Source organism: Thermobia domestica, chromosome 1, assembly GCF_964235325.1.
Source record: "Thermobia domestica chromosome 1, izTheDome1.hap1.1, whole genome shotgun sequence".
Taxonomy (NCBI): Eukaryota; Metazoa; Arthropoda; class Insecta; order Zygentoma; family Lepismatidae; genus Thermobia; species Thermobia domestica.
This window is the reverse complement of record NC_137454.1, coordinates 232,782,234-232,809,457: the sequence shown is the minus strand read 5'-3', so window position 1 is coordinate 232,809,457 and position 27,224 is coordinate 232,782,234. Positions and strand designations below refer to the sequence as shown.

At 34.4% G+C, this 27,224-nt stretch overlaps 1 protein-coding gene across 4 annotated transcripts in view; it reads left to right on the top strand.

The window, feature by feature from the left end:
* The window catches only part of LOC145694654 (tachykinin-like peptides receptor 99D), a 1,420,129-nt gene that overhangs the window by 1,330,490 nt on the left and 62,415 nt on the right, over positions 1-27,224 (top strand). For 3 of the 4 annotated variants that reach the window (XM_081771097.1, XM_081771106.1, XM_081771126.1), the window contains exon 8: positions 9,896-10,041. In XM_081771097.1, coding sequence (XP_081627223.1) covers positions 9,896-10,041 — 146 coding nt within the window. The remainder of the gene's footprint in view (positions 1-9,895; positions 10,042-27,224) is intronic. The other variant, XM_081771116.1, reaches the window with a different exon arrangement.

Here is a 27,224-nt window from a genome sequence, read left to right as displayed (position 1 = left end):
GTCTTCTAAATCATCTTTCTTGATGAAGCAAACATCATTGAAGAATTTTCATTTCATTATAATTTTCATTTATTTACTCCATCTCACTAATACATGGTATTTAGAATTGTTCAGTTCACATATACAGTTTATATAGGATTTGTATAAGAAAAAAGAACATAATATGGTTTACAAAAAGTTATGTAAGTGTAGGAAAAATACTTTACATTGTCACACAGATATTCCTAGGTATTCTCTTATATTATAAAATTATTTCTCTATGAGATACTTTTTTAAAGTTTTGTTTAAATTCATTTGTTTTTCTCCGTTGTCATATAATTAGGCCCTGTTGTGTCAGTGATAATCTAATAAAGTAGGATTTTTGTTTTGATTTCTCGTCTTACAATGATTATTTTTCACTTCATCTTTATTTTGCGCTAGACTGAAAACTAATGCTTCATATACGTAAACAGATGGAACTGTTAATATGTTTAACTTGTTAAAGTACGATTTGCAGCTTTTTCTGTAATGTAAGTTTGCATAAAGGAATTGATAAACTCCCCCTCTCATTGTTACAAGTCCACCGTAACTTTCAAAAACCTTTCTCGATTCTGATGCAATATTATGTGTGTTTTGATTCCTCAGTCCTCGGTGCATGGGGTTACAACAAACAAAAATGAATGGCAATAATAATACCCCGTAATATAGGAATAACTTCCTCCTTCTCAATGTAAAGATACTGTACATTCCACGATAACTTTCATAAAAATATTATAGATTAGATACTTACTCAGTTTGGGGTTAAAAATGATGGAAGAATGAGAATCACTCGCTACAATGCAGAACATCACCAGTTATACAAAATTGATCAAAATATATCACTTAGTTTGCTGATTTATAATAAGAAACCTTTAATTGCAATAAGTAATAATTCGTTCGGCTAATTATGAAATGTATTCACATAATTAATTTAATTATGTTATAAATGCCCTTGTGCCGTGTTAGAAAGGCACGAATTCCAGGCGGCGATTAAATTTCCACTTTTGTATTTTTCATTTATATGCAAAGATCAGAAGGGGATCTAAAGGTACGACTGGAGGAGGTAGCCAGAACTGAGATTATATATATATATTACTATAAACTTACAAAAAATACATTAATAATAAATTATTTTTGTCACTCAAAAAACTGAGGGACCTAAAACCCTGGCCTCTGTGTAGATCCGCCACTGGTACAGATAAAATAAACATAATACGAAAGTGAATTTAGTAATCACCACAAAGAAATGAAGACGTGTATATTAAATAACTGCACTTTTATAAGAGTTTTCATTAAATAACTTTTTTTATAAATATAATTGAACAGACTAATAGATAAAAGTACTGATTAAAAATACTTTATTGTGCTCCTAGCTGGTGTAGGTGCTTCTGCGTGTGCACAGAGAAAACGATGTATGTGGCGTACCTAAAAGTGTAGGTTACATGCGTAAATCCTGTAGTTTTTTTGGACTTAAATGCACGACTAAATATAACATCCTACAGCAAACATATAACTGATAACGTATGTTTTATAATACTTTCCGTATAAATGTTCCGTTTATACATACTTTCCCTATGAAAGAAAGAGCTCACATACAGATGGACGTATATAACATACAGCTGACATATGTAACATACACAAGACTGTTAAATGTCAGACATCCTGCAGCTGCATCATGTACCATCTAAGCGAGAAAAGGCAGGATTTGTGTAGCATATGGATAATGTATGCTCCGTACAAATTTCCGAAGTAAATATATGGATTCCGGATATTTGTACAATATATATCTGTCCGGATAACGGATTTTTCTCAGTGCCTTTGGTGCACGCGATATCAAATTTGATTTCTGCTGGGAAAGCGTAAAACACACTACAGCAGCTCAAACTGTACGTAAATTGTAAATCTTATCTTATATAGCCTTGTAGGCATAAGAACATGGATACAAAGTAATCCATCAATAACTCTTATTATTGAGAAAATTGATTCAAAGTTCACGTAACTTCGTTTTGTGTCAAAGACCTTATATTAAATATTGAAGTCCCAACCATATGAACTGCCATGAGTAATCAAATTCAGATCTCCCATACTGATGCGCGTATGCTAACCATTTAGCTAGTTCATTGTATATGGTTTAATATACTATCTAAAATTAAACCGCCAACCTTCATTAAAACGCTATGTAGTGAGGATAAAAGAAGTAGATTTTGATTGGTAAAAGACCACACGTTTATCGACTTGCTGCGAACATAGATATTACGTACTCCTGTATATTACGTATTATCTTTAGTGGTTGTTTTCCTTTGAGTTCGTGATTTTTTTTTTATCACAATAATTAACCGTTTTAAATGAATTCCCTTTGTATCACATAGTTCCAATTCTCTAATGGAAGCATTGTTTTGGAAATAATCACGTAAAATAAGATCTGTACTTGGTCATGTATTGTGACAGGCTACTAGAGAACAATAATTGGATTCATGTAGGTTGAATAGAATTGTAATTTTAAAAATTAAAAAAAATACTCGTACAAAAAGAGAAACTAAACTTGTTTTTTCTCGAGTAAAGACATCACTTTTAAACAAATAGTACAGAGATAATAATAGCATTGCAATTATCATGACTGAGGTTTCTTTTTTACTTTACAACAGTGTGATACCATATCTTTAAAAAAAATATAATTAGAATCAACGTATTATACATAAATCCATTATTCTACTTGTGGTATTAATACAGTCACCATTATAATACTCAAACGTTTCAGTCAAAATAAGTTGTATGTTGGTTCAGAGGTTCTATTCACTTTTCTTACATATATCTAAAAATGTGTTTATCCGTGGAACATTTAAACTTCAATGTCCTTTATGAAACATTGCTGTTTGTGTTTATATGATACGGAAATGGACTGTTGTTATCCCTGTGTTGCTGGGGTAAGATTCTCACCAGACATTAAGGATTTCATTCGTACCAACCTACTAGTAGTTGTTTGCAGATATTATTAACAGTTTAGAACTTCAATCAATCCAAGTTCGCAATCTACTAATTCACATATCATTTAGAACCAAATAAAATCTTGTTTCTGCTCTAAACATGATGTTCTAGATAAATTGACTAGAACTACCTTTGAGTAGAATTCCCAACAACACACACATATAGGATAATAACTAACTATCTAACTCTATGACCTATGGAACCTGGAGGTTGAATGTCGCATTCACAAAAGTTCTTCATCAACTTCTATTCTTAGGCAACTGAATCCAGTTTCTACTTTGTATTCCTTTTTCTATAAGATCCATCTTAATATTGTCCACCAATCTACTGCTAGGTCTTCCTAATGGTCGTCTTCCGATTGGAATTCCAGTTAGAACTTTTAAAGCATTCCTATTTTCTTCCATTCTGGCTACATGGCCTGCCCATTTGAGCCTCTTGGATTTGATGACCTTAACAATGTTCGGTAAACGTTATACATTAAGCTAGACTTATTACGAGAATGGGGAATGGCGGAAACTTCATAACGATTAACTATATATAGAATAATAGGAGATCTTAATTAAAATAGACTTATTTGACAATAAATGGAATATAATCTAAACTGCTAGCTAAATCATGTTTTCAAAAAAAGTATAAGATTGCTATCCTACTTATGTGTGACAAATTTCTCCGTGCGTACTGCCAATTCCTAATAGTAAACATTCACGCTAATACATGTTGCTACATGCGCTATCGTTTGCCTGCTGGAAGCTAATAGGTGACAGTAGAGTGCAGGCAATTTGTTGATTTAAAGCTCTTGTGATGATTTAATGGTAAATTAATTGTATTAAATTGTTATTATTTCAGTTAGGTATTAGTTCAATACAGTGGCGGCGGTTGGACGTTAAAAGTGGGGGGGGCAAGACATGATCTGAATATTTGATATCAATGGTAGTTTTCCTGATTGCTTGTAACACTTTGTTTGACGAAAGGTTGTATAACTATTAGGATACTGTCTTTTTCAGTTAAAATACCGTATATCTTGTTTCATGTTTTATTAAGTAAATTGACAAGAGCAACTCAAGTAGATACTAGCCCTTTGTACTCTTAAACAACAAAAGTGGAAGAAGAGATTTGATTCCTTGATCATGAATATCTGTTTGAAAAATTGTGTGATCAGATTAGGGGTCTATTTAATAACAAATTTGCAAAACAAATAAACAGAAAGGATAATATTAATCAAATAATCATAGTAATGAATAATGACGCTTGTTTGGCAAAAGTTATTTTGAAACTGGGAATTAATGAACAACATATTTTTAACTCCACGCATGCTATTATGTGTGTTATTACTCTTAAGATGACAGTGAATACTACAAGCATATGGTACAATCCGCGGCAAAAAACCTGCAACATGAGGATGTAAGTTTATTGTGAAATTACGCCTAACAGCACAGGGTATGAACATAACGTCTAAGTGGAACGAATCACGCCAGGATAAACCTCGGCCTCCTCTCGTGTACACTTATTTTGGAGCAAAAGACTTCGTCATTTCACAATAAACTTATATGCTCATGTTGCAGGTTTTTTGCCGCAGATTGTACAACATTTAAAGAAATACTTTTGCAGCTTCCCGAAACATGTTCGCTGCCATTAAGTACAGTTTTCACTTTCTTGGAATATATCAAAACTCAGCAATACTTAGTCACTCCACATTTCAGTTATACAAAATAATCCAGAACCTAGAATTATGCTAAATTTACTAAATTTAATTGTATATACAAAACTGTATATGTACACCTCTAAACTCCTATATTACACTGCAAAATTAATATTCCTTACTGAGCTCCTTTGTGGCTAAGCGGTTAGCGTACACGCCTTTGAAGTGGGACACACGGGCTCGATTCCCGGGGAGCACACGTGGTTCGGACTCCACGTTGATCATTAAGTCCACGTCTCATATAACTTCGCTGCTGAACAAGATGTTAAACTGAAAAAAATCAAATCAAAATATTCCTTATTATTAGAAAGAAGAAAATACATTTTAGGAACTGTCGATTTTTGTGCAATTAAAGAATAACTTGTGAAAGACTTCTTTTCTTGCGAAATGTTATCTCAATTAGTTCCAGAGCGGCTAATATATCGAGCCCTTGCAAGAAGAAATTAAAAGTACGCTCGAATTATGGTGCTCCAATATTTTAATTTTTGGGCCATTTTTAGTGCAATTCAAACGCAATTCTTGTAGCTTTCTTAATTCCACGGGAAGACAACCAATACGTACTCATGGAACAACAAATATTTTATGGCACCATTTTTATTCTATGAACCAATAATACATACAAAACTTTATATTTCCAAATGAATCTATATACATTAATGGGTAATTTCAAAAAAGTGGGGGGGGGGCAACTGCCCCCCTTTGCCCCCCCAAATCGCCGCCCATGGTTCAATATAATTGTTTCAAAACCAGATAAGGTCATAACCATATTTCGAGTTCCACATTGAACTTGTGCGTATGTACAGTAACCTATTATGAGAATTTAATTACAACTCAAAGTGTATTTTTCCAGATTAAATATTTGAAAATGGATAATGATGATGCTTGTATAAACATGAACATGCTTTGTTGTTTATTATTAGGTCATGGAACATAATCATGGACATATTTAGATTTGAGAATTAATATTTGTATAACTTCATGTTGGTTGATGAGGAAATTTTTTAAAAAAAAAACTTTTATATATAAATAACTAAAAGTTTCAATTAAGTACTATTTAGCCTATAGTGTACAACGGGCTAAATGCTTGGGGTAAAAACTAGGTATTGCTATTTGTTAGCAAAAGCAGTTTTCAATCGACAATTTCAGCAAAGTATCATGGTCGTTTATTAAATAGGTATCTCAAAAATAAATCCTGGCAATAGACGCAGTACAAACAACAAACAATTAAAATAAAATGTTTTTACCAGTAATTAGGTAATAGATTCCGATTCAAAACGACACTGTGATGACCAATTCAGAAACAACTTCCTTTTTAAAGTTGTTTTATACCTGGAAACATTTTAAATATTTGACAGACTTGTGTTTGAAGTAGTTTTGTTTTGTGTGTGGTTTTATATCACTGCATTTAGTGTCAAAGTATTATTATTTTAATAATTATCCACTGACGGAAAACTTAGTGTGAAAACAGATTATTTCGGCTTTAGCCACGCTGTTTTGTTTGGTTGTATTAAACTGCAAATTGTGTAAACAATTTAATATATTAAAAGCAACCTCTGTACAAAACAACTTTCGTAACATGGTTTGATAAAGCTATTTGTCAATGACCCTAATTAGTATCTACTCATTATGTATCGACAAAGAAAGAAAATTAGATAATTTGGAATTAATAATCCATAGTCTAAATTGGAATTTCTTGAAAAGTTGAGAGAGAGAGAGAGAGAAAGAGAGGTGTTGGAAGAGAATGGTTTTAAAGGGATATGAGGTTACGAGCCACAGTCAGTGATTTAATTTTGTTGCTTCTGGTCTTGTTGTTTGTTCTACTTCAGTATATGCATATGATATTTCCTCCACTTCATTGATAGAAATAATTAATCTGATCAATAGAAGGTCTGCTATTATAATAAAGACTAATTAACAAATCTCAACATTATGGATTGATATATTATTATAATTGTTAAAGAACAGATGTTACTTAATAGTAAGAGTTGATTTCTCTTAGAATAAATCTAAATGCTTTCTACTGTAGTGATTTCAATGTAATATAAAATTAGTAATTTAACTTGGATATAAGGCAGTAAAATTTCTGCATTCTATCGATTATACTGGTTTGTAAGAATTCCATAAATATTTTTAACAGCTTGAAGTGCAAGCGATCTAAGGCAGTAGCTTACAATCACAAGACCTATTTGTCAGGGTTTCGGATGCGTCTCAAGATAATGGTGTTATGTGTTATTCATTCATCAATCATTTCATTCTATCATAATTCATTCCTCATCGTTTCCTTCACCCCAAAGGGTACAATCTTAGGTTGTACAACTCAAAAATGAACAAATAAATGAGTATACATATGTAAGATGTTAGCCATTAAAACTTCTACTGTAAAAGACGAAGAGAGACTTCCTTGAATAAACTTCATCCTCTGCTTTCTAATCATTAAATTAACTATTTCATTATAGTTTGTCTGTTTTTTATCATTGCCTGTTTTAGTCTACTAAACATTAATATGTGATCCTTTAAAGATTCCAGATCATTCGCAATCCATCCACTATTTGTAATTAAGTAAGGAACATGAAAATACACTGTTGATTTTCAAAGGAATATTGAATGATTAAAAATTCACTGATAAGAATATACAAGTATTTTATGATTGGATAAATTTATTTCTTGAACTTCACCATTTCATTTGAAAAGTTAAAATAATTTCTTGAGTTGAGTTAAGTTGATTTCGAGTTTAACATCTCTTTCACCAGCGAGGCTATATGTATGGGATCTATGGATTAACGTGGAATCCGATCCACATGTGCTCCCGCCGGGAATCGAACCCAGGTCTCCCATAAAATAATTTCTTATCTAAATCATAGAATGTGCTCTCACATGCTATCACTAAGTATGGGAATCGTAGCCAGCTTAAAAGTCAAAATTCGATCTTTGATTTTGCTCTTTATAACTAACAAAATCAGTAGACTAGGAATTAAATAATACAGTAGTAGAGTGTTATTGATTATTTTTTATGTATTCATACTCAGAACTTCCTCTTTCTTTCTCTATGAATAAAGTAATATTCTTGCAATTCTAATAGTAATTAATTTATGTTTCTTTTCCTTTTGAATATGTTCTCCACATCCAAAAGTGAAGAAATGTATTTAATGGAATATAATAGATAGTATTGGAGTCTAACGATATCTTAAGAATTTAGAAACTGTGTATTTTAGTGTTATATAGAATCTTTTGTCAAAACCCTGGACTGTATTCTTTTAGTTTACATTTTTTTCTTAAACTGTGCTCCATTAATTAAGAATATTTTACTTAACTCCTCTGTGACGTAGTTGTTTAAATCTTCACTTGACTGTAAAGACGGAATAGTTTTTCAATTTTGTACCCAAAACTCACATTCGCAAAGCATCCTCTTCAAGATGAGAAACCGCGACCCAAATTTGCTAAATAAAAGCGTATTATTTGGAAGTTACGCCATATAAAACATTGCACTGAAAAACGTCACTGCGACACACTGATGTGAAAAGCAAGTGCAAAAAGGGAGTTTACTATCAGGTGAGTAGGTCGAAAGTATGTGAAGAAAACGAGGTCACTATCAAGTAAGTAGGTCAGAAGCATATGAGGGAGGGGATGTCATTATCAGATAAGTCGGAAGTATGTAAAGAAGGGATGTTACTACAAGAAAAGTAGTTCGGCACTGGCAAGTTAAAATAATCTGATTTTCTTTCAAGTAGTGGTTAAAAGAATGTAGGTGCTGAATACTGAATATTTCGAAATAAATAATAAATTAATGTTGCAATCTCATGTAGATGTGTTAACACATAATTTGTTACCACCCATATTCTGTTGTTTCTATGATTATCTGAATTATTGCCTGGTCCGCTAGCCCAGAATAGGGGTGATAATGAGACAAAAAAGTAACGCTGTCTCGTCTCAAAATTGTGGGAAAGTCCCTTAAGAGTGCATTGGTTGCTTCAGAAGAAATGGTAGTACAGATATTGGAAGACCAATTAGTCGGTGAGAGTCGGATATTATGTCATATAAGCATATCATATTATGATATGATTTTAACTATAATATATTACACAATTTTGAAACAAATATAATTTAGTTAAAGTTCTGTTTTAGTTTGATATTAGATTACAGAAGACAACCGTGGCGCTCTTGCATTGTAACTTCAGATTAGCCATCCTTATATGCACTTCAAAAAAATTTACCAACAGAGATTCACAAGATGGCGGATAATTTTGTGTATTGTTACAGAAAAATTGTGTAAATATTTCAGTGAAATTTATAGATTTTATTTTCATTATTTTTTTAAATCTACTTTTTCTCGAAGGCGCCATAAAGAGAAGGGCGCACCTTGTATTTGTCCAGTAACCCAGCGTCCCAGTCCATTTTCGATCTTATCTTGAAAAACGTTGTTTCCATTGGAATAACTCTTGCCTCGTCTCATATAGTGTGCAATCGTAATGCAGAAATAGTAATTTAATGATAAAAAGATTCAGTTTTCTTTGAAATAGTTAAATGTTATTTGCAGCTTATATTTGCTTATATCCTCTACAGTAGTGAAGAGAGAATACAAATGAGACAAATATGTTTGTATAGATTGTGTTAATATCTTTCCCTATTGAATATGAAACCCCTGATAATGATGTTAGTTATGTCAAGATTGACAATATATAAATAGCATTGATAAAGCCTTAAGGTATTTCCACGGAACTGAAAATAATTCCGTAATTTACCAAAAACATATCTACAAGGGAATCAAGGCCATTTTTTGGTCTTTTTGGCCATATTTCATCTTTAAGAACTCTACCTGAAGCTCCTTTCAGAGCTTGAAGGATTCATCTCCAGATATTGTAAAAGGATCGTTTAAGGTAAAGCAATATGAAAGTTTCCTTGTAATTAAGCAATTCTACATATTTAATGTTTACTTTTCTCACAACTTTGTTAATGCTATTTGATTCCCTTCTACACTGAAAGTTTGGTACATACTGCAGTCGCTTTTGTTTGTAGGTACGCTCAGCTGTAATCTCCATAAAAGATATGCATCCATACCACATATTCAGTTAAAAATGAAATTCTAATCGTATATGTAAGGAAAAATTTTACAATCAATAAGTTAGTGTCACATTTTTTAAACAACTAACTAAAATTCAAAGTAGTTAAACTTGGTTTATTTTTTTATCGTTTCAGGTTCCGACGAGGATTTAAAATGTTCTTCTCGTGTTGTCCATGCGTCAACGTGAGCCGAGAGACGCTTTCTCGCCAGGAGGTCCTCACCAGTAGGTACACCACCTGCTCGGGATCTCCAGACACACAGTGCAGCGTTATTCGCAACGGTGAGCCATTTCCCGAAAAAAAAATCCCTCCACACACATAATACTCACTCACTCAAAACTCATTGATCAGAACTCTTATTTTTTTTTATAATATCCCAAGAAACTCACAAAACTTGGGATAAAGCGTTTTTTCTTCAATAGTATTAAAAGTACCATATTCTTCTTATTTTTAACACAATAAACACGCTTTTTTCCTTTACGTCCGTTTAAAAAAAGAAAACTTTTTTTTTACAAGTGCTTCTTTCCACTGCATGTCTAGCGATAAGGGATTTTATGTTTTAATGTCTTTTCTATCCCCCGCGTCCGTGTTCTTTGCGCTTATCTTTAAATGCATGCCACCGCACTTATGTGGACATAAATGTCTGTTTATATGTTTCTTTTCTCCTCATTCTATCTTCGATCAATGTTGCAAACTATAGGGTGTTTTTCAACTACCACGTCACATATATTTCCAAAAAAAAAAAGTGTTTATTTAAGAATGCAGGTCATGATTATGAAATATTATTTTTTGTCTATATTGCGCTCTATTTCTTGAAACTGACAAAATATCAATATTCTATTTTATTCTTCAGATGATATACATACTTAATTTCTGCCAAGAAGGTCTCATCCTTTCGTCAACACGAACATGTCTCATAAGAGTGTTAATTTTACTAACTTTGAACATAAATTTTATGTATAAAATGAAACAAATAATTTCTAATAAATACAGCTTAGACAGCAGTAGTCATACTTTCCAAGATATATCACGTGATGTCCACAAAACATCCAGTAGAGGATATTTCAACGTATCTTAATCTTGATAGTTATGGGCTTCAGCATTCATGAATATCCGAATAGTCTAGAACTACCGTGGTTTCAATTCACGTACATGACATAAACATACTGAACATTAAGCGGATGTCAAATTGGAGTTCAATGAAGTTAATAAGATTACATAACGTTCCGCTTAGATACTAAAAACACGAAAAATATAATAGATATTTACAGAAAGAGAATAACTTAGAAATGAATGCTGATAGAAGTTAAGATTGCTAAAATTCCAAACGGTAATGTCGAGGTGATACCAACAGAAATGCAATATATTACAGAAAATGCCATATTTATTAAAAATGTAGTATACAGTATAATATGAAAATACAAGTATCAGAGGAAAATATTACAGTATCCAGAGAGCTACAATATATTACAGGATAATATATAAATGTAAATAAAAATTCATTATGCTCAACATTTCTTTGAATGAATGCTGCAATAACACGAGGGTTACCACAAAAGTCATGACAACTTTTTTTCTTTTTACGAAAATGGGAACGAAACAAGAAATTCTTAAATGTGCTTATGGAAGGTTAGTACACATGTAAATGTCACATGTAGGGAGTTGAATGAACACTCCCACCAGGATATAGTACAAGAAAAATGAATACAACGAATCACTCATTTCATACGGTTTTACCTCGCACTACATTACAAACCATTACTAGCACAATTATTAGAATTATGAGTAAAGACCAGAAACACATACCAGTGGCATCTAGAGCCCTTCGAAGTAGTCTGTCAAAGAATCTGAAAGTCGATATAGTATAACCAGACCTACAGTTGATGTTTTAAATGGAATATTATAAACTTCTGCTTTCGATTTGGAATACTCGTAAAAGAATAAATGCTTAGTCTCATTTTTCCATAACATTCCCTTTGTTCTCAGAATGACATTGAAAACGGTCCTTTGTGTGAAACGGTTCTCGTCGTACTTACAAGCTATTTCGAAAGCAAAGAGCACTTTCGATTTTGAAGAGGAAGGGGGGCTCTCGTTTCATATGTTCCAATTCTAGATAAAAATTACAACTACAGTTTTAAAAAATCCACCATCGATTTAGACAGAACACCTCTAAATATGTCTAACTCTTGAGTATAACTGATAACAAAATACAGTTACTAATCGAATTATATGATTGAGGCCAATTTATCATAGTTACTAATGAATATCGATTAATTGGTTACATTTATGTCGTTTGTCAGCAATGAGGTTAAATGAGACGAGATCTATAGTATGTTTGATATTCTCCCACAGAAATCGAACATGGGCACCGATTTCGAGGGCCGAGAGGTCGTGGAGTCCCCAAATTTTCCTTTCACACCCCAGGAGCTGGATATATTTGCTGGAATTATTAATTGGATATGTAACAACGAAACATACATTCCTAAGTGGGCCTTCAAAGTTGTACAGAAATTGGCGCCCCTAGAATCCAACCTGGGATCTCGTGTGCTAACAGCACGTACTCTAGCCACTAGACTATGATATAGAAGTTGCCAATAAAAGCTAGGAGTAAGTTTCCCTCTAGAATTCTACGTCATTTCGTTATACGCGTTTTATTACACACAATCATTATATTGGCCACAGAAATAATCATAAAATCTTTCATTTATTTAACAGATTCACTAAAGTAATTACTACCCGCATTTTGTTTCAAGATTTATATCCAGATCTGTAAACAGAATAGATTCGTACAAAGATAGTTGTTTTTCAAATCCTTTGAAAATGTAATGAATCACACAACACTGTACAAATAAGTTTTTTTTTCTTTTATTTCGCTTGAAAGCACATATATATCTTCTGAAAGTTAAATCCGTTTTACTCTTTATTACATAACTAATTTAATTTTGCTCGGTGTAGTTTCGAAATTAACTGGTTATGTCCCTCTCCCCATTCTCTTACTTCCTTTATTTTGTTTTCCATGCTTCTATTTTTCCTGCTCGTAATGCATTTCTTATCTTGTTCTGTTTTTGTTTTATTTGGGGTTTCACCAATTTACTCATTTATGCTGGGGGGCACGGTGGCTCAAGGGTTGAGCGCTTATCTCTGGTGCGTGAGGTCTCTGATTCGATCCCCGACCAAGTAAGTTTGTGGATGACAACGTTGTGTCCGTGGATTTTCTTGAGTCCTGTTTCCTCTCACATTCTCAATCCACCGATTATTACATTATCATTCACCTGCCTTAAGGTTGGTTTATAGGGACAAGTTTTGCCGATAGATGTCACTACAATCTTCGTATCTCATGTATTTTTTACATTTCACGAAAATTCACGATCTCTTGCAAATTTCAATCTAACCGATTTTTTTATTTAGAATTTTCTTCATTGTTGAAATGAATATCGAAACCTTTAACAACAAATCTGTTTCAACCAGGGGCGGCGATTCGGGGGGCAAGAGGGGGCAGTTGCCCTCCCCCCCCCCACTTTTTGAAGTGGACCCGTAATGTATACAGTTTCATTTGGAAATGAAAAGTTTTGTATGTATTACTGGTTCATAGAAAAAATGGTGCCATATAATATTTGTCGTTGCGTGAGTACGCATTGATTGTCTTCCCGTTGAGTTAAGAAAGCTACAAAAATTGCCTTTTAATTGCAATTAAAAGGAATTAATATTGCAATTGCGTATTTCTTTAAATATCGTAGGATACAGGTATGCCTGTAGTATTTACTGTCTTTCGTTATCTAACCCGGGATGTACTTGAACCTGAACCCACAAAATAGGGGTGATTTATATATTTTCTGAAAGCTGGGGTCAATATAAAATCAATACCGGTTACCAAAATTGGGGAGGTCTCATGCATTCCGCTTGGGGGCAGCACTTTACACATTTTTATTAAAATTTTTAAGCATGTCCATGAAATCTGTTGCAACCCCGAAAAATCTGAAATGGTGAGACAGATATGAAAACAGAAAAACGTGTCTTTCATCATTTTAAAAGTACGCGTATCAAAGTAAAATAAATTGTCCCAGGATCCCCCGCAGATCCCAGACGGGGTCCAACTCAAAATTTTTAAGTGGAAAAGGGGGTCAACTTGCATATGGTATGAAAGTTGGTGTTGAATGAAAGAAGATAAATCAAGTCTCGACTGTACGATAACCCTGTGCAAAATGGCGATGTCAAAATGTCAACAAAAGCGTTTTTGAAAGTCTATGACCACTCCTATTAATCTGAAATGACAAGACAAGTGTAAAAAATTTTAAAAAGGAGAAAAGAAAAAACCTAGAATGTATCAATACCCTTGTGTTGACATTTTGACCCATTTTGCACAGGCTTATCATCAAGAGTCGAGACTTGTTTCATCTTCTTTCACTTAACATCAGCGTTCATACGATGATCAACTTGAATCCTTTTCCCATTTCAACATTTTGGGTTGGGCCCCGTGTGGGATCTTGCGAGGGACCCTGGAACATTTTTTTATTTTGAATCATTATAGTTTTGAAATAATAACATATCCGTATTTTTGTTTTTACACTTATCCCACCGTTTCAGATTCATATGAATCGCCATAGACTTTGCAATGAACATTGTGTTGATATTTTGACCTACCGCTATTTTACCCAGACTTATCGTAGAGAATCGAGACTTGATTTATCTTCTTTCATTCACCACAAACTTATATAACATATGCAAGTTGACACCCATTTCTATTTAAAAATTTTGAGTTGGACCCCGTCTGGGATCTGCGGTGGACCCTGGGACAATTTATTTTACTTTGATACGCGTACTTTTAAAATGATGAAAGACACGCTTTTTTGTGTTCATATTTCTCTCACCGTTTCAGATTTTTTCGAGGTTGCAATAGACTTTACGGACACGCTTAAAGATTTTAATAATGAATAAAGTGCTGTCCTCAAGCGGAATGCATGAGACCTCCCCAATTTTGGTAACCGGTTTTGATCTCACCGTAACCCAATGTTTCTTAACCCATCTATATACACCACCCCTACTTTGTGAGTTCAGGTTCAAGTACATCCCTAGTAAGAGTAATAACATACATTTAATGACATGTGTGAAATTAAAAATATAAGTTGTTCATTAATCCCTAGTTTCAACGTAACTTCTACAAAACAAGCCTCATTATTCATTACTATGATTACTGTTATCCCTTCTATTTATTTGCTTTGCAAATTCGTTATTAAATAATCTGATCACACAATATTCCAGACAGAATTTTAAGATGTTCATTAGGAAGCAATCAAATCTCTTCTTACACTTTCGTTATTTATGAGTACCTACTTGCGTTGCTCTTGTCCCTTTACTTAATGAAATGTGAAATACAATATATGGTATTTTAACTAAAAAAGATAGTATCCTATTAGTTATACAACCTTTCGTCAAACAATCAGGAAAACTAACACTGATATACAATTATTCAGATCATGCCTTGCCCCCCCACTTTTAACGTTCAATCGCCGCCACTGGTTTCAACAATAAAGAACATTCTAAATAAAAAAAATCGGCACATATTGTTGCCTTCGATAGGCTATGAAGTTCCTTCTCTAGAAATTTGAAGTCTCTTGGCTGAAAGTTGTAAGAGGAATAGTGAATTTTCGTGAAAGGTAAAAAATACATGAGAGATACGAAGACTGTAGTGACATCTATCGGCAAAGCTTGTCCCTTTACACCAACCTTAACTATCCGTTTTCCTTAGTCTACAGGGGCATAATCGTGCGACATTAAACTGAAAGATTTCATTTCATTTCATGTTCGTTTATGTTGATGGTCTGCTTCAGTTTACCATAATAAGTACAAATATGAAAAAACATGTAATTTAACAAATCTTAAATTAGTACTATAATAGAATTTACCGTTTCATTTTTCCCAGAATAACCCAGAATCATGTGTAAGAATAACCAAAAACATGAGTTTTTTTTTCCTTTTATTAATAATATTTGATTCGTTAAGTAGAGTTTAACGTCTCTTCTATCAGCAAGGTTAGAGATATGGACCTACAGCTTAATGTGGAATTTAAACCACATGACCTCCAATCGGGAATCAAACTCGGGCCTCCTACGCCAAAAACTTGTATGCTAGCCATATAGCTGTTCCTTTTATTCTCTAATAACACATGTAAATAAAGAATGTATGTGATCATGGATAAATATTCTAATTTGAGGTTTCAATTTATTCTACTCAAAGAATCAAGATTATTTTCAAATGTCTGTTCATTCGTTGTACAAACACAACAGGACAAAATTTTAAACTTCAATTTCTCAGTGAGTATTTTATTATTTCCTACACATTAGTATGAATAGCTTAAATGCATTTCTATTCTGACGCTAATTATCATTGACCCTACAGCTAGCAGGACGTGCTTTCCTCATCTTATGTCTAAATTAATGTCATTGTTAGGACATTACTTACCATATATATTTTTGTTGTAACTCGAACGGTCATACCACAATATCTCTGATGTTTCCAGCTATTTTAGGTAAAAAGAAAGTAAAGTATCCAATTACTCCTCATTCTATCCTAATAAGAGTTTATATTACATTTAGTCCATTTTCCTCTTCCTTGGAAGATAACTTTGATATAATTCCGTTTTAAGGCGTGGTTTCCTGGAATTTTCGATTAATTTTTACCTCCTGCATATGGTCCCAATGCTTTTTACGGATGTTATAGAATATTATCTACGGTGCTGTTCGTGAAGATTATATCATTACCAAGGAAGAAACCTGAGGAAATAAAATTTATACTACAAATTTGTTGAAGTACTGTAGAGAAATATATATACAATTTCAGAATTGTACAACTATTATAACCTTGATATGTCAGTATGTCATGAAGCTTCTACATGCTGCAGTTCTATACGTCATAGCATTGAATCAAATTTAATCGTAGTTAGGTGTATTTCTGAGGAATTGTCTACCTTGCAGCTTGTATGACAGGTCACATTACATCAACATTATGCGCTGAAGAACCATGACACAAGAGGTACCAACCAATCATATCTCACTTGTGTTTGATGGGCGACCGAACAGGCCAGAGAAGGAGCGATACTCATCTTAGCTCGAAGATGGCTTGTACATTATGGAATGTATGTGGATTTTATTGCCTCAGTTCTCTCAAGAAAGATTATTACCTCGGCATCTCAAATCCCTGTCACTGTTCATGTTGAGACAGGTGCCAGTAGCAGCTGCAATCGTGTATTGTGTCCAATGTTCTGCATATTGTCATCCTGTTTGTGTGATGTTGAAGAATTAACGGTGGCAGATTGCGATTACCGCAATAACGTTTAGCCCGTATGGGTTCATCACTATACTATAAGAAAAATCGAAACAAGATGTCTGAAACCGAACAAACTGCATCAGTGTTCACGGATCCACTGTAGCTATTGTCACTCCTATGTTAAAAATTCAAAGTCAAGTTCTGGTAAACTGGATTAGTACCAGAATACGCGCTATTAGGTTTAAATTCACTACATAGCATATACCGATGAAATGCGCAGTAATCTTCAGCCATAAAAGTAGCAACTACAGCATAAGCCTATAGGTATTGCCATACGAAATAAGAAATGCTTATTTCACCACACTCATATTATTCCCCTTTAACCCTATGCATCTTATCTTTAATGCAATATCAGGTTATACACAGGTAGATCCATTACTTCACTAATTATGTGTACACTTCTTGATCCAGACGCCATACTCATAATTCTTTCTATTTGGCATTTTTCTTCAACTTTTTAATAAATATAATCAAGCCTGTAGCAACCGAGTTACGTCCAACTTCTTTAGCATTTTTGCCCACTCTCACGATATATATTACTCCCTCAACAGTAGCTTGAGGTGTTTGTGGTTCTGGACAGTGAAACCGACGCAAAAGTATACATGCCATCAATCAAACTGTCAGCGCAGTTAAATCTTCTCCTATCGCAGTGCCCCAATTAATTTAGAAAGACACTGCGCACACCACAGTCCAGTAGTCACTGTCTATATTTCTATTGCCTCTTCTTTCTATTGCTTTACATTCGCATGACTGTCATGACAACATGTCCTGTAAGAAGGGTATCAGAAAGTTCGCGCAATCACCTAAAAGAAATCCACTCTCAAGAACTCTGAAATCATGATGATCCTAATCCTTCTCTGCTTAGTTGTGCATAGCGACACAGTTTTGCCAGCAGTTCTTCGCTTTCCGTGAGCCCGTTTTATGTAAGTCTGCAGTTCGGCTTTGAAACCACAACTCAATCTCAGAAATTACATCATCCCTAATGTCAAAATAGCGTCCTCTGAATGGATGTTGCATTTCTGTAAAGAGAAAGAAGTCACTTAGACATGGTGAGTAAGAGGTGGAGCAATATTTCATATACGAATTCCACTGCCTTCATCATGGATGCATGGGAGGATTGGATTGATGCATTGTCTGCCAATAGCAGGTCCCCTTTTGTAACCAATCCACGACGTTTCTTGTTCAGTTCCTCTCGTAACTTAGTCAGGAGATAGATTACCTACCACAAGGGCAAACTATAACTAGTACATTTTATTCCTGTCATGATGACCCTACACAATTCCAGAAAACGGAAAGCATCACCTTGGCGACAGACTCCTGCAGTCGTGCCTTTTTAGGGGCGGAGGAGCGGATAGGTTTCCATTGTTAACTCATTTTCTTTGTTTCTGGGTCATAAACCCAATTCTCATCCATTGTCATTAGTCTGCCAAGAAAGTCCTCTTCATCCACCTCACAGCGATGCAACATTTCTCTTGCAGCGTCCCCGCGATTTCTTTTCTGTAAAGGTGTGAGCAGTCGTGGCACCCATTCTGCTGACACTTTCTGAAGATACAGCTGGTTGTAAATGATATTCCAGACAGACCCATAACTCATATCTACTGCAAACATAACACTTTGAATTTTTATCCTCCTATCTTCTATTATGATATTCTCAACTTTCTCCGTCAAGGCGGCATCATTAGTGAAAAATGGCATTCCAGATCTAGAAGTGTCCACGGTAGTCATGCGCCCAGTTTGGAATTACCGTTTCCATATGGATACCATCTGATAGAATGGGGCTTCATTTCCAGTCTTCTCTCATCTCTTTGTGGATCTTCCTTACTGATAGCCCCTGAAGATGGAAGAACTTAATTATACTCCGTGCCTCAAGCTTGTAATTTAGCGCACCTTCAGTGATTAACTTGCGAAACAAGAAAGAAAGAGTTGTTCTAACGAGTCCAGAATTTTCATGTTTAACATACAAAGACCTAACTATAAAATGCATGTCCAAAGGGGTTCGTAGTTCTACTTTCTAGGTGATTGCGCCAACTTTTTGATACCTCATCGTACAAACATTACTTTAAGTATTCGAAAACACATCTTCCCGTAGGACAACCGTGTAACCCCGTTCAAACGCATCTGTATGATTATATTGCGCCCTTTTACCTCAACGAGGCATAGTGACGCTTGTCATTACATTTTTTGTTCAGATATTTATGTAGTACTTTCTCGAGTTCTGTGTAAGACTCTTCTCGTTTTACTACTACAAACACTGAATCAGGATGCTCTATCTACGCATCAGTCATCTAACTACAAAAGTAATCATTCGTACGTCATGCCTTTCCGTACAAATCCTGTGAGTTTGTACGAATTCCTGCCATTTGCGATATTCACAAATAGTAGTGCATAAATCATCGGTATTATGTACATTTTCAAACTCCAAATTTCGTGCAATGAAAAACTCGTGTTAAAAGATTTCGAATCTGTTTACGTATAAAGAATATTAGTAAAATTGATGTTTCATTTTTCTTATTTGTAAAACATGCATTTGTAGTTTTGTAATAGTATCTGGAAAGTATTTGATTACAATTCGAAACATGCATTTTATTCAAAAATCCCTAATTGTCCATTGGTTGCTTTGGGTACCACCAATGTTATACGAGTACGTAATATGGCCTAAAACATGAAATTAATGCAAAAAAGTGATATTTTACTCTTAAAATAGAAAACGTTTAAGAGTTTTGTTATTTTCTAATTACTCATTTTGCTACTTTTGTTCTTATCTTCGTTATTTACTCTTCTGTCTCTTTATCTCAATTGCAATTTCATCTTTTATCTCTTTTTATTTCCTACTCTTTATCTCTACTCCGTATTTACCTGTTGTATCTTATTAGCTAATACGATTGGTAATTTCAGTTCCTTTACAAGTCAAAACATTTATTTAGAAATCTCATATTAAGGTATACTGACCTCCTGTATGAAACTCTCATATTAAAGCGTACTAATCTCTCGTACAAAAATCTCATATTGAAGTATACTGACCTTTCGTATAAAAATTTCATATTAAAGTATACTGACCTCTTGTATAAAAATCTTATATAGAAGTATACTGACCTCTCGTATAAAAATCTCATATTAAAGTATAGTGACCTCTCATAAAAATTCCACATTAAAAAATTCCCAATTAAAGTTAACTGAACTCCAGTATAAAAAACAAACTTCCAGTTTAATTTACTGTTTCCTTTATCTCTCCCTTTCTATCCTTATCTCGCGTGTGTTAATATTTTCTTAATTAGTTTCCTTGTAGGAGTTTCAATTTTATTTACTTACACTTGTTTTTAGTTATTTTTTAGTTAATTAAACTGTTTCTATTGTCCTGTATTATTTCAATTCTTTCTTCATCTTTTCCTCTTATGTTCACCTATGGTTTAGTTTTATTTATTTGTGTATGTGTGTTTTAATTCTTCTGTAACTTCCATTTCTTGATTTTTTCAGTGTCTACATTATTAACTACATTAAATATGCAGTTTTCTTTAACTGTTGAGTTATGGTTCCGAAATTAAATTAAACCTTTCGTTTATTGTTTATGTAATTTTAAAAAGCGAAAGTTTATTTGCACTATAGATTTTTTAAAAAAATGTATTTTAGTAAGGGAAATATTTCAAACACTTCTTAAAATAACCGTTATCTTTCACTGTGTAACTAAACCCAAAATGAACAGAACTCAAAATCTTATATAGTTTGGCATCAACTTTCACTTTTCTCAAGTTTTCAGGATAACACATTTTCTTTCGGTGTGCGAGGTTTCACGTTCAACCCCGCTAGGAGCACAATGTGTGAATAAAAACACGAGCAATAATCCAGATCATAATTCATTGTAATTATATTCTTTCGTTACTTTGAAATAGTGTAAACTCTGAATGAGTGATGTAATGCTAGAATTTTTGATAGGTATACTTTCAACTGTTTTCAAAAATATACTGTACCCATACCCATATACGTTCGTTGTTTTGTAAATTTAAGGTAAGTATATCTGGATTTTTAAAGTATTAGATGGCTACATGTTATATACTCCAGTATATACCTCATTATATCCCAGCCCTTAATCAAAATATCAATTTCCTCTGTTTTCGATCTACTCCAGTTTACAGACATGATGTAAACAAATCAATTAAAATTGAATTCTTTGTGATATTGAAATGTCCTATTTTCCTTGTAGGTACACTGTTAAAAAATACTTTTTCTTTAAATCTGAGAAACCGTTTCCTATCTGTGCCCCGAGAATATATTTTATTAGAAACAAGAGTTTGAAACTCTTATTAATGAGAAATGAAGAAAAGTAGATGAGGTTGTATAAAGCGGAACGAGAAAATATACTGTTACTTTTCTTATGAATGAGAATTGACCAATCTCATTTCTAAGAAAATATTGTCTCTGTGCACAGATAAGAAACTTTCTCAAATTTAAGAAATTACTTTTAACAGTGTAAACCACATGGAGAGGGGAAGGAGCTGTCAGGTAAACTAACGTTGATAAAAGACAGTAGTAACAAGGAAACAAGAACATCGATAGAGTAGTCGATGACTTTTACAGGCATATTACTCTTGAATTCATCACTGTGACGTTGATAAAAGACAGTAGTGACAAGGAAACAAGAACATTGATTGGGTAATCAGTGGTTTTGCAGGCTAGTTGCTCATGAATACATCACTGTGACGTTGATAAAAGACAGTAGTGACAAGGAAACAAGAATATCGATAGTGTAGTCGATGGTTTTGCAAGCTTGTTGCTCATGAATATACCACTGTGACATTGATAAAAGACAGCGATGACACGGAAACAACACCAATATCGTAGTCGATGGATTTACAGGCATATAGCACTTGCGGATCTGTGATTATTTGTACATCGTACTGTATATTGAACACTTGGTTTCTATTCCTCTACGTCGTCTTCTTCCCTTCTCTCTGCTTGTGTTTCTCTCTGCTTTTCGGAGCTCCTTTGTGGCTAAACGGTTCTCAATGATACACAGCGCAAAACATTCGAAAGAAATTAAAATCTGACGGCGCAAAATCTGGAGAGAGTGTATGATAAGGCAGCATTTTTCATTCGAGTTCTTGAATCTCGGCTTTGGTCATGTTGGCAATGTGAGGACGCGAATTGTAATGTTTCAGAAGAATGCCATTTCGCCTATTCGGTCTCTTCTGAATTACTTGTTCAATATAGTATAGCTCCGCATTGAGTGTCTGGTTACACTCAAAAAATTAATAATGAATTATATTGCTCCAGTCCTACCATACACACAACATAATCTTTCGAAAATTAAGGTCTTGTTTTGCTCGCGGAGTTACTTGTTTATCGGCAATGAACCATAGTTACACTTCTTCATATTGAAGTAAAGGCACTATTCGACGCCGATAACGTTGTGTTGATTTTTGTTGTCCTCACTCAAAGTGTGTAACACACAGGTGCCGAGTTTCTGAACCTTGGCCATTGAGTGAAGGTAGTCCATCGCTTTTTTCTGGTTACAAACCATCTGCTTTGTCAATTGACGTTGAATTTCGTGAAGAATGTGATGCAATCGCTTTTCATTGAACTCAGTTCGTAGACCGGTGTGTTATCTCTCCTGCAAGCTGCTTCAAACTTGGTTGCATAGCTTTAGCTGCATTTTGTATCTTATAGGAACTACAAGTACTTAAGAGCTGACAGACAGTAAACGTTTACGTCTGCAATGAATATATATAATATTATATAACCTTACTTTGTTCCATAAATTGAATATAATTACTGTAACAGTAGAGACAAAGGACAGTAAATTGTGCCCAAGCGTCCCAAAATAGAAAATATTATTCCCTAGAAATACAACCTAGCATATAACGAAGTATGAACATCTAACTAAGGCATAAACGTATTAAAAAATAAAATAAGTGAAGCAATTTCAGGGTGGCGCCAGGCACGTAGCCAGGATTTCGTAATAGGGAGGGGTCCGAGACGAAATACTCTGATTGTCACACCAGGGGTTCGATCATTCTAAATTATTTTCCTGGCAACACATATTGGTTCGTTTAGCCAGGATTTCGTAATAGAGGGGGAGGTGTGACATGAAATACTGTGGTTACACACAAGGTGCTTGATCAATCTAAACTATTTTAGTGGCAACATACCCATATTAGTTTGTTAGGACAATAAAATGAAACATGTTAGTAAGTATTTTAACAACAAACTATTAAGAAATCTCGAGTAAAAGAATATTTAAGAAAAAAAAATATTGAATAAAATATAGTCTTCCGGCGAACTCGGTTCTTCTTGTCTTCTTTTTACTTCTTTCTCTTATCTTGGTTTAATGCTGTCAAAGAAAGGAACATCTCTTTCGGCAGGAAAGATATCTTATAAAATGGATTAGTGTTGCCGTGAAATTGAAAATTTCTTTAACAAGTGTAACTGGAACCTATGAGGCCAAACTCATATTATTGGTAATTGTGAGCATTTCTTAAGTTCTACCTGAGAGCCTAACTGATCGAACTAGTTTATCGATTGTCGTTTGTAGTCCATAGGATTAGCATGGGACTAGATGGAACCGGAATGCTCTGTTACAATAATATCCATTTTTAACTTGACACTCCCTTTCCTCCACACAAACTTCCTCATAAGAAATAGTAACCAAATATTTGCTGCAGCCTTTTATTTTTAAGGCTGATTCTTATCTTCTATTTCTTTTTGTTTCATCCGTTCTTAATTTTTCCATTTCTGCTTTCGAAGGGGGACCCCCGGACCCACCCCTTGGCTACGTGCCTGGTGGCATTTACATTGTTTTCTATAGCGAGCCTTCAATTATCCTTTCGATGCTCGACCGAAACCTTGCACAGTATAGGTGAACTAAATCATCATATTATTTCTTCCGTATCTCCGACACATATAACTCGACATAATATTACACAAAATTCAACACTTATACCAATTATTTCTTTCTTCTTCTAACACTAGCATCATAATGAAACGTCCACACCTCCCTATGCTAATCAAACAAACTAATCCCTATAACACTTCTCCCTTCTCTTTAGTAAGTTTGAAAGTAAAAAAAGTTATTTATCTTCGTATTTTATGAATTTTTCTTAACTTTCTTCCATAGTTTGGTCTTTACCATCTTCCAAATTAACTTTAGGTGCTTAATTCTTCTTTTAAATACAGTGTTTCCACCTCATGAACGAATTAGCTTCTTTATGCATCATGAATATTAGTACACAATCTATGACACCAGATAACATTATCTGTGGTTACTAGTAGTATCATTATACCTGCCTGGTAACATTCCTGGTACCATAAGAATTATCATATTTCCTATAATTAGAACAGTATGTGATGATATTTATTTCTTACTAACCTAGGCTCTGTTATGGTGCAAGTAGGGTCTCTCAGCGATCACCTGCAACAATAATGAGATCTTCCTCTTTATCTCATGAATTCGTCTTGCTTCTTCATCTGTAAAAGTTTCAAATCATTACTCTTGATCCTCATGTCAGAACTTTTCCTATTAACTGCTGGAAGTGTTTCCAGCAAAGAGTCTGTGTCGTTTACCAGTGTCGAAGTTGATTTCATACCTAAAGAAGGTGTGGATACATTCCTTTCCAATGGACTGCACCATTGACCTGCAGTAGCCAATTCATCACAGTGGTCCAGACACCCTCCTAATCTGGGCAAAAGCTCAAAACTTCGAAATTATAAGAAATATGAAAGATCTTACAGCTTTAATAAGGAAAGACGTAAGGTGTGCATAGATAGGTTTTCGTGCAGCTCGTAAGGGTTTGACCTACAGTTACTACAAATGTGAAAGATTAGTCGTGGAAGAAGGTCATGTATCCCCTCAGTAGCGGACGCAAAGTTCATGATGTGAAAACAAAATATTTTTTCGTTGTTAGGCGTCAACAATGATTGTGCAGTACATTGTTATACATTCGTTGCTCGTGACACATACGTAAAACTCTAATATGCTTTCATGTACCAGTCAATGTGTGGATAAATAAAATTAGATCGAAAACCAAAGTTGGTATAATTGATATTGAATTTCATGTAGTTTTGAGTCCAGCCGAGTCCAGTTCTATTGTGTGCTGGATGTGATAGTAGATGATATTAACTGTTAGAGAAAAAGAACGAGTGTTGCCCGTTTTTGCCCGATCTGGTTTGAAAGTCATATTTGTATGTGAGTAGAGTAATATTGTTGGAGCTATTTCTAGACAGGGTATTGACATGTGATGAGAAGTGGGTCCTGTAGGAAGCTCCAAGGCGTCGTAATCATTGGTTAGCATCCCACGAACCGCTTCCAAAACAGCCCAAACTAGCATTGCAACATAAAAGATCCTCCTGTGTCTTTGGTGGACTGATCGTGGCATCGAGCATCGGGAACTGCTAGCAGCTTGTCAGAGCATCAATGCAACCATGAACTGTCAGCAGTTGAGCCGTGTTCAAGAACTCTGGAGCCAGCAGTTCTGAAGGGCAAGGAGGTCCTCCTGTTACAGGACAGCGATAAGCCCAACATGCTTAAAATGACGCATGACACCATTCTACGCCTAGGATGGTAAAGACAATTGTATCCTTCATACTCCATGTACATTGCACCGTCTGATTATCTCCGGTTCCGTTTCTTGGACAATCACCTTAGAGGACGACAGTTCAAATCCCTAGTAGAAGTTCAAAATGTACTTGATACATTCTTCGCTTCACGATCCACCAAGTTCTACAACCATGGAATGCATGGCCTTCTAGAACGTTGGCAGAAGGTCTTCGATGCTGAAGGGGACTATTTTGATCTTCTAGGTACGTCTTAGGTGGCATATCGATGTTCGAAGTTGGTGAGTGAAAAAGCGACAGAACTTTCTTGGTTACTTTTATATATCGACTTTATTTTACTACCAGAAAGGTCATTCCTGCCACGTTGGCTAAATGGACACTGTATTGAGAGAAATCAGATTTTTCAGTAGCTAAGTTTGGCGAAAATCATAGTGATTAATATCAGGCATGTTATCAATAACCTTGATAAGTATGATACTGTGGTGTAGAAAGCAATGGAAAACTATCACAAGTTTTTCCTCTACTTTCACGCAAACAAATAAGAAAGAATGTTGTACATACGAAGGTCCTTCGCAAGTCTAAGTATTCCAAATGTAAAATAATCTCATTTCTATTTCCGGGCGGGAGATGTTTCGGGAAATATTATTGGACGAGACAGTAACAATGTAGGAAAGATAGCTTGAGGAGGTTCAAGCAAGACAAAAATGATTGGAATATGAAAAGTAAATGCTATGTTACACGAAAAAAATAGAAAATCTTGAAGAAATTAAACATTATCCATATTTGTAGGAGTTTTCAAAATCGGGTACATAAGTAATTGGGAATTGAGATGCATAGAATATAGAATGCTTTATACTGATAAAGTTAGGGAGTAATGTTAGATGAACATTTATGAAAGAGAATATTGCTAAAAGTAACACATTTCTGAATGTATCAAAAAGGCAGATAAACACAATACTAAGAATTTATATTTAATCTATTGTATTTTCATGTTTGTTTTCTAAAACCGGCCTGTCGTATTATAGCTCTACATCGCAATTTTAAGCAGAATGTAAATTAGACATTGCTATTTATTTTAGTCCGAAAGTCGATTCTTCTTGGCTATTCTCAAGAATTAATAAGTGATATCAAGGTCAGTTCAATACGAAGAGACGCGACCAATATTATAAAAGTTTTACTTTAAAAAATAAAATAAATAAATAAATAAAATAATGAGGAATAAAATAATGTGGAATGATGTTCACTTTCCTTAGGACTATGGATTGTGAAAATGTATTTCTGACTGGTAGCCACGACACTTACTGGGTCCCGTGTAGATATGCTACCAACAATCACTAATTCATTCACCAGACCAATCGTCTCCGGAAAATGAAACTCAAATTTAGCCCCAAGAAGATGGTTCTAGAGTATTTTCCATCACAACTCGAAGTTCGGCATCCAGGCCTGCAGTCCGCTATCCGCAACCCGTTGTGAGAGAGGTTGCGAACCATAAACTACCAACACAGGATGTCAACCTCCCAGCTGAGTTGGCAATGATGATTACTGAAACTGAAAATGTATGTGTGTGATGCCCTACCAGAAAAAAAAATCCACAATA